Here is a 9,538-nt window from a genome sequence, read left to right as displayed (position 1 = left end):
AAGGTCGAGAGCCCTCACCTTATTGGGTGAGTGATTGTGCATTCTGGGTTACCCTTTCCAAAATCTTGAAAATTCTTAAGTCAGTTGGGTAATATCAATTCCATTTGACATCACAAATCTGTATTCAAATGTTGGCGGAGCTTTAATTGGTTTAACTGTTTTAACTGGTTTATAAAAATAAATCTCATTTGAATATTTCAATGTCTCAATTTCAAAAGTTTCTGCAACAAGCACACAAAGTAAGGCACTACTACTAAATAAGCTGAGAATGTTCATCATCTGTCTCTGAGTAAACTGCTACTGATTTATCTTAAAACCTAATGTTTCATTATTTACATAGAAGCATTAAAAAATTCAGAATTATTTCACACAAAAAAAAAAAAAACATAAAAAAAATTCAAAGTACAGTTGTATAATTTTAATGTATTGCAAAGACTTGACTTCAGAAATAGGTTCCGATACATGGCTATTCTGTGCTGAGTATCTCTTAACACTATATATCAATACACTGCACCCTCATTAATATTCCACGAAGAGAATATTTCAGTCCAAAACATTGTGGCTGACTAATGATTCACTGCATCTGTGTAGAAGCTACTCAGTAGAATGATAAAATCCATTTAGTAAGGCCACACAACTTTAAAAATCCAGTTGAATAAAATAATTTTATTTGTATCTACTTTAAAAAAACCCAAAGTTTATGGAATCTGCAAGCAGATGATAAAAGGTAACTTTTAACTGAGACTTAATATGGGAGATTCTTTATGCAAAAATATGTCAAACATTAAAGTCATAAAGAACTTGAAGGTTCTGTGCTTTACTGTATGATAGCACATGTATGACACAGATTTTGAAAATACTTTCCCATTATATATTTTGGTACAGTATGAATGAATTTAAAAAATAAAAAATAAAAATTCAATTCAATTGCCTCAAGGTATTTCTTAGAAGGAAAGCCATTTGCAGATCTATTTACCATCTGCAGTGACAAACTTCTATATATCCTAAATATTTCCTTTTTAACCAGTACAGAATAACTGGAGGCAATTACCTATGAAAATGATTCCATCAATACAGATCTGATTGTATGACTTCAGCACTTAAAAAGAGTACACTGGTTATACATGGCTTTTAAACTTGGGATACAATTATGCTATCAGAACTAAAATAAAGCCTAAATCATTCATGTAGAGATGTGTGTGTCACCTGATTACTCTTTTAGAGTCCTTGTTTTCCAGATCTGATGGAGATGGTGAAGGTGATCTGAGGTTCTTGTGCTTATATTCAGGGCAGGATGAACTTTGCAAATACCAGTTTCTCCAATTAATGACAAGCCACAAATCCCAAAGTAGGCATGTAAAGCATCTGAAAGCAGGATGGAAAATGAAAAAGAAAATTATGTTTCTGCCAGGGTGTAACAACCTGGATTGCAAACCCCCTGAATAATTATAACCAAGGAAAACAAACAGATACTACATTTTAAACTTAGGATTTAAAACAAGAAAAAAATTTCTGCCCAAACCCTCCAACATGAAATGACAGTGTGCAAACTCTAAGACTAGAGTCTGTTTTAATTTATAGCAATTCTTGCTCACTAGTTAATTTCTTTTAAATTCTCAGGCCAAACAGCAAAATCATCTGAGGAGCTGTAAATACACTTTTTTTCAACAGAATAAATCTTTCCTCTCACCCTGCAACGTGAAGCCTTTTTTTTTTGCAAATGAAAGGTCAAGTGGATACCTGGTTACTTAGTGGACAACTGACTGTTGAAACACCAAAATTAGCACCAGTAGCCTATCAGCAAGTTTAGACGTATGAAAAAAATCATTACTTTCCCTAACCTCCCTACAGATATGAATTCATTAATTATCTTGATCAGCAGAGATGAGATGCTCTTATTTTCCCATCTCAAAGCTCTCCTGTTGACTATCTTATACCAGCACTAGAACTTGCTCACTATCCTCCATGATTCAGAAAACATGGAAGAAAACAAATCCAAGTAGGAAAAATTGGACACCTTTCTGACATTTTATCGAATTAAACTAGTTTACAAAAGTGTTCAGTATACACCAAATCTAGTGCAAAAAGGGGAAAGGACATCCACATGTACTTTTATGGGAGCTTGGAAGGAGTCTGGGTAATCTATTAGGTTGGATTATCTGCCCAAAACATCACCGCCTAAAGATGGAAAGAGGTTACGACCTTAATGTCACCCTTTCAAATTCTAAACACTTGGTAAGCTTTTGGAGGTATCACTAATTTCATGTCTGACTAAAATAATATTACAAGAAGTTATACAACTGGAGTCTCGCTAGACAGATACCTCCTTTGAAAGATGGGTTATGTTTATCAGCATTAACATACAGACAAAAACACATTCAGTAGATATGTTGCCCTTCTCTGGATGCACTCCAGGACCTCAATGTCTTTCACGTAGGGAGGGGTCCAGAAGTGAATACAGTATTCGAGGTGTGGCCTCACCAGTGATGAGTACAGGGGAACAATCTCTTATATAGTCCTGCTGGTCAAACTATTTCTGATACAAACCATTGGCTTGGTCAATGTCAGACAGGGAAAACTCAACTTCAAGAAATATAATGTATTAACTCCTGTGGAAAGCTGCATTGATACTCACTGTTCTGGTTTTAACAGCCAGCAGGAAACTAAACTCTAAATAAACCACTCCTTTTCCCCCCGCCCCTTCTGATAATGGAGGGACAATAAGGAGAGACTATAAGTTAAAATAACATTTTACTAAAATCACAATAGCAATGGTGGTATCAATAGCAAAAAGTACACAAAAAGAAGGTGTTCCCCCCCCAGCCCAAAACCAACAGAAAGCAGGGACGACAAAAAACCTGGAAGCTAGTTCATCTGAAAAAAATGGGTTGTGCAGCTACTGGCTGAGCTCAGTCCTCTGCAGTTGTTGGAACTGCCACCTCCAACTCTCCGCCGCTGAGGGGGGGGGGAAGAAAAACATCTCTGCTGAAGTGCTGATTCCGTGCTGCCCGGCCCCCCAGTTGGCTCAGTCGTACCTCAGAGCTGTCTGCTTTCAGCACTGCAACTCTGTACTAGTGCTCCAGAGGAAAAAATGGGAGGAGGGAAAAAAAAAGCCAGCGGGCAACAGAAGGGACCAAGTTCACCGCAGTTTAAGGGGACAGTCCACTCTGCTTCAGTGACCTAGGCAAGATGGTAAACTTCTGGCTTTCAACATTTGCTGTTGAAACTGTGCCCACAATGATGATGTGGGTGGTAAAGAATACACAACTTGGTCACGCCCACATAGTGCTAAACTCTGCCTCCTATCTCTGTAACCAGGACACTCACTAAAAATATATATATACAAACCTATTTACCTATATAGGTATATTTGGTGAGTTTAACCACCAAGTTCTACACTTGTGCAAGACTGGGGAATGAGATGCTGGAAAGCAATGCCATGGAAAGGGACCTGGGGGTCCTGATCGATGGAAGTTGAATATGAATCAGCAGTGCCCTGGCAACCAGGAGGGCCAACCGTGTCCTGAGGTGCATAAGGCACGGCATCACCAGCTGGTTGAGGGAAGTGATTGTTCCCCTCTGCTCTGCACTGGGGCAGCCTCACCTTGAATATTGTGTGCAGTTTTGGGCATCGCAATATAAGAAAGTTATTAAGCTCTTAGAGAGCATCCAAAGGAGAACAATGAAGATGGTGAAGGGCCTTGAGGGGAAGTCTTATGAGGAGCAGCTGAGGTCACTTGGTCTGTTCAGCCTGGAGAAGAGGAGACTGATGGGAGATGTCATCGCAGTCTACAACTTCCTCATAAGGGGAAGAGATGGGGCAGGCACTGATCTCTTCTCTGTGGTGACCAGTGACAGCATCCGATGGAATGGCCTGAAGTTGTGTCAGGGGAGGTTTAGGTCAAATATTAGAAAAACGTTCTTCACCCAGAGGGTGGTTGGGCACTGGAACAGGCACACCAGGGAAGTGGTCACAGCTAAGCCTGTCAGAGTTCAAGAAGCATTTGGACAGTACTCTCAAGTACACAGTGTGATTCTTAGGGATGGTCATGTGCAGGCCAGGAGTTGGACTCAATGATCCTTGTGGGTCCCTTCCAACGGCATATTCTGTGATTCTGTGATTCCATTGTAACCATAATGCACCTATGCAGCCTGTGCACTCCTCTCTTTAAAGCTATAAAATATGCAAGGCTTTTCAAGGCTGGAAAACATGGGTCCAAATGTTTTATTTCACGAACAACCTGCAAATACATGACAGTACACAATCTCACAACTACTGAGCACTGTCTTAAAACCAAAGAAAAACACCAGGTGGATTTATACTTCTAGTGCTGTAGGGGGTGGACAGGACCCTTGCACAGGAGGCAAGTTGATTTGGATTTCTCTTTGCTCAAGAAGCCTGCTGTGGCTAAAGAAACACATGTTGAGAGTATGTGTGAGAACAACCACCTTTTGTCCTTCCAGTGGAACCTGCTCCTTTGTGAGACTAAACAGGGAATATTCTTATCTGAAGAAGATGCCAAAGAAGCATTCCTTCCCACAAGTGGGGGAAGGGAGACTGGGGGGGATGGGTAAAGGTAAATGGCTCAGAAAGCAGCATGGCACATGCCCTAGGACCCTTTGATATGCAAGGACAGGAGGCCATGGGGTGTGTGTGCTTTGGCCACCCAGCTGCGGCGAGTTGCTGCAACTGTGAGCATCCCCAGAATAAACTTCTATTTCTGCTTGAAAGTCAGTGCTTCCGCTCTCTGATTTTACCTGCGTGAACATTGGAACTTGCAGTGCAAATCTCACTTCAGACTTTTACATTTAGTAAATGTGCATGCTCATTCTCATCCTTTCCCTATCTTTTTATCAGGTTAGATCTTTTAACCTTTCTTTTGTGTCACCTGTAATTTATGTGTTTCCAATTCCTTTGTATTGCATATTATTTAAAGATTTCCAGTGAGATGAATCAGCAGTACATCTAGTAGTTTAAGATAAATTTAAAATTAATTTAAATTTCATAATGATTTATGTTCAAATCTGGAAAAAAAATGACTTAAGTAAGTATTCTAATAAAATCCCCAGATCTGTAGAACCCTAATGTTTGTGGGTTTAATATTTGTAATAAGTAACAGTAGTATAAGATAGCAAATCTAACTGTTTTTTTCCAGGAAACTTCTGATAGCCTTTCCTGAGTTTGACAACCCTATCTGGATGCTTATCTGTAGAGACTACTTGTAATTTTGGTAGTCCATGTAATCATAGAATCATAGAATCAGCTGGGTTGGAAAGGACCTCTGAGAACATCAAGTCCAACCCTTGATCCACTATTGCCGTGGTTACTAGACCATGGCACTAAGTGTCACATCCAGTCTCATCATAACAACCTCCAGGGACAGAGAATCCACCACTTCCCTGGGCAGCCCATTCCAATGCCTGATTACCCTCTCTGTAAAGAATTTCTTCCTAATATCCAACCTAAACCTCCCCTGGTACAGTTTAAGACCACGCCCTCTTGTCTTGCTGACAGTTGCCTGGGAAAAGAGACCAACCCCCACCTGACTACAACCTCCTTTCAGGTAGTTGTAGGGAGTGATGAGGTCTCCCCTGAGCCTCCTGTTCTCCAGGTTGAACAACCCCAACTCCCTCAACCTCTCCTCACAGGACTTGTGCTCGAGTCCCTTCACCAGCCTTGTTGCTCTTCTCTGGACCTGCTCCAGCACCTCAATGTCCTTCCTGAACTGAGGGGCCCAGAACGGGACACAGTACTCCAGGTGTGGCCTCACCAGCGCTGAGTAGAATCACTTCCCTGGACCTGTTGGCCACACCGTTCCTGATACAGACCAGAATGCCATTGGCCTTCTTGGTCACCTGGGCACACTGCTGGCTCATGTTCAGCTTCTTGTCAATCCAAACTCCCAGGTCCCTCTCTGTCTGGCTGCTCTCCAGTCACTCTGTGCCCAGCCTGTAGCACTGCATGGGGTTGTTGTGACCAAAGTGTAGGACCCTACACTTGGCCTTGTTGAACCTCATCCTGTTGGAATTAGCCCAACTCTCCAGTCTGTCCAGGTCCCTCTGCAGAGCCCTCCTGCCTTCCAGCAGATCAACACTCCTCCCCAGCTTGGTGTCATCTGCAAATTTGCTGATAGTGGACTCAATCCCCTATTTAAACAGAGGTTTTTTGCCTAAAGTAGAAGTTACAGAAGTTCAGATTCTTAATCTGTTTTAGAAAGCACCTATGAAAAAATTGTGTATGCTTATTTTGCAACCTTTCTCTGGCATATTCTGTCACATATGAGCTTTGCAACAAAACCAAACTGAGGCTACTTGTCTCAACCTTGCAAAAACTAAATGCTTTAAGAAGAATGAATAATTTCTGTCCTTATTTGACCTCAACAGAACTATTAACTCATTTGTGAGATGACCTGTCGCTGATAATGTTGGAACGGCCAAGATGACACAGATATCAGTCAGACATAGTCCAGGTGCAAGGTGATCAGGAAGCTGTTTATTGCTCTCAAGTGTTTCTTTTATACTCTTTGTACACTATCGTGCCACAACACAATCGGTCAAAAGTCTCAAGCATAAGACACTGCACACACTCTTATTGGTGACACTGAAGACACTGTGCATGCTGTGACATGCTATTGGTGACACTATACACATTTTGATTGGTGACCTTTGGTCTGGGTTGCATTACGTTTGTTCTGTCCACCATTACAGTAAATATTTCCTAAAAGTTGTTTAAATTCCTCGTCACTAATTGCCAGGTTGCTGACAGGTTCTCTGTCAACCCCGACAATTCCTCCTCTTTTTTTATTTTATGCCGCAAAGATGGCTTTGACAGTCTGTTGCAGGGCCCTTTGCAACAGGCTGATCAAGCAAGGCACCGGCGTTGGTAACCCCTGATCCAAAGCTAAAAAGAAACACATCAACAACATCTCACTAAGAAAGAATCCAGAGAACTCATCCACTAATCAAAACAAGGATTCACTACAGTCCAAGAGATCCGTGTAATACATTCCCCTAAAGGTCTCAACACTGCAATACAAAAGCATTGTTAAGTTTGCACACACATATGTTGTAACACATATACATCTACACAGTCTCTTTCTCTCACACAATCCCTCTTCAGTCATTCATTGGTGGCCACCTCAGTCACTCTTCACTCACACACAGCTGGAATTTCTATTATACTTTTGCATTTTAATTACAGAGTTTACATTTTAAGTAGTTATTGGTTGTGTACTTCTCAGTTTGTCATTTTTGGCAGTCACGTCTAACAACTGTACCTGGCTTGAAAAGGAATACATACAAGGAATATAAGACCTAACAAATTTAAATGAGATCTATTCTGATTTAGCATCTGTTTATGCACCTGCATAGTCTCTTTCCCCCCTTTTTATATTTTAAAATGTTCATTTGATGTGTAAAATTCAGGGTTATGTCATTCTATTAGTACATCATCTAATTCTATATTTTTGTTCATCCTTTAGTAACATGCTGTAAGAGCTGTAAATTAATACAAATGGTATTTCACTTCTTGAATTTAGTTACTCATAATTTGCATCTTGATTGAACCAAAGGAATATTGTATCAAATATGGATTAAATTAGCCTGTACAATATGTTATCATGGGATCATCTACTCAACAGTGTTAATACTGAAAAAGAATTTCTGAACGTTTACATTAGGTATACTAAGAGAAGTTTCACAGCAGTAGTCACTAAAGGAAAACAAAACAGTTATTAGAATTCATGCAGTACACTGCAAATAATTCTGTTAAAGAGGTTCATGCCCCCTCACACTGAGTATAATGTAACTTTTAGAGATTTATGCTGGATGTTTGCAGCATGACATGCACCCCAAACTGCAAGAATTGTTTTAGCTTTGGAAAGTCAGTAAATTACAACATTACTTGTCCTTACAGGTTTTTTTTAAAACTTCTTCAATTGTGGAGAAGTTAAACCAATGTCTGAGTTACATGAGTAATGTGTGATTGGCAGCAACACGTGATTTCTGTCTATAGTCGGTACCTAGAAAAATGAATAGATAAATCACTATTACAGTCTGCTAATACAGCTTGAAATTCAGTGTCTTCTGTGAGAAGTCAGTCCAAGTTGTCTCTGATGTCTGGGATGTAATTAACTCTCGGCTCTTGTTCATCTGCTTCTTTTAGTTGTTCTTCACCTTTAATAAAAAACTCGCAAGTTCAGTCAGTTTTAAGTGGGTATCGTGGGTAATTTTGCAGTTTTTCTTTGAAGCTGAAGGTTTAGTGATGATTCTGTGTGGTATAATTCTCTCTGTTGGAGATAGGTTCCATGGTTCAGTTCTTTGAATTTTTCCTGGAGCATTCTTCAATCCTGCTTCTCAAATAACATTGGTTAGAACAATCACATTTAGTTTTAGCTCATCTTTTTAGGTCTCTAACTTCTGTATTTCCTTTTACTTTACTTTTATCATTTTGAGCAGCATTTTATCATGTTGTACTGCAGAACAATTCTCTCCTATTGTAAAGTAAAACACACTGAATTTCAGGAAGATCACTGTAACTTCAATAAAAGCAAATAGCAGCTTTCATTATGAAGAAACAATTGGTTGTTCAAAATCTCATCATAGGAAATCTTTCAGAGGATGGGATTACTGATTTTGATAAGGGTCTTAGTTGCATAATTGGATTAAATATAGTTTTGCATCTTTTATCAAGCCACACATGGTTTGGGATTTTAACAGGATTCACAAATTCATAGGGCAGATTCCTGCCTCTCTAAATGTAAAAAATGAAACTGGAGAACAGTCATGTCCTTTTAAAACTTAAGCGGTCTCACCCAGCCTCTGAAACGATATGATCAGCTAGGATTTATAAGCAGCTAATTCTGAATTTTTGCTGATATTTATATATTTTTCTGGGATATGCATGAAAACTTTAAACATCTTATTTAAACAAAATAGGTGTAACAGTTTAACTTACATCGATGTATTTAAGAAGTTAACACTCTTAAAGTAGCTTTCAACTTTAGCAACTTACATAAAGCCACAGTAAAACTCACTCAGGGTGCTTTAAACTAGGGTTTTGCTCATAAGAGTATACCAGGGGATCCAGAATGCACACCTGCAAAGCAGCAACAGTTCTGGTTTAAGCTTGTCACCTGATAACAGGGACACACCTCTGCTGCTTAGCACAGAGACTAGGATGCAGTTTAAACTTGAAACGCTGTCTGTTGTTAGGCAGTTTCCTGTATTATATCTTTAGATTTTATCTCTCTTTCCACAAAGGTGGAAACTTCCAGCTAGAAATAGTTTATTTATTTTTCTCTTCTTTCTCTGGCAAAAACTGCCCCTGTCAAATAAGATATTTTTGAGCTAGGTATTCCACCAAATAAGTCTACCTTAAAGCTTCCTCAACAATCTCAAAAAACCTATCTGTAAAATACAGAAGCAACAAAAGAATGTTAACAGAGTTGTTTGAGCGGGGGGGGGGGGGGGGGGGGAGGGGAGGGAGAGCCCAAAGCGGCCCCCCCCCCCCCCCCTCTGGCATTTTCTTTCCCCCCTC

At 39.8% G+C, this 9,538-nt stretch overlaps 1 protein-coding gene across 1 annotated transcript in view; it reads right to left on the bottom strand.

Annotated features, from left to right (window-relative positions):
* Nucleotides 1-1,210: 1,210 nt before the first annotated feature.
* Nucleotides 1,211-9,538, bottom strand: part of LOC113959264 (geranylgeranyl transferase type-1 subunit beta-like) — a 27,284-nt gene continuing 18,956 nt past the window's right edge. Inside the window, exon 6 of the mRNA XM_027668163.1 lies at nt 1,211-1,365. Within this exon, the coding sequence (XP_027523964.1) occupies nt 1,211-1,365 (155 nt within the window). The remainder of the gene's footprint in view (nt 1,366-9,538) is intronic.

Source organism: Corapipo altera, unplaced genomic scaffold (genome assembly GCF_003945725.1).
Source record: "Corapipo altera isolate COAL_440 unplaced genomic scaffold, ASM394572v1 60988, whole genome shotgun sequence".
NCBI classification, from domain to species: domain Eukaryota; kingdom Metazoa; phylum Chordata; class Aves; order Passeriformes; family Pipridae; genus Corapipo; species Corapipo altera.
The sequence above is the reverse complement of the archived record's forward strand: the minus strand, read 5'-3'. Positions and strand labels throughout refer to the sequence as shown.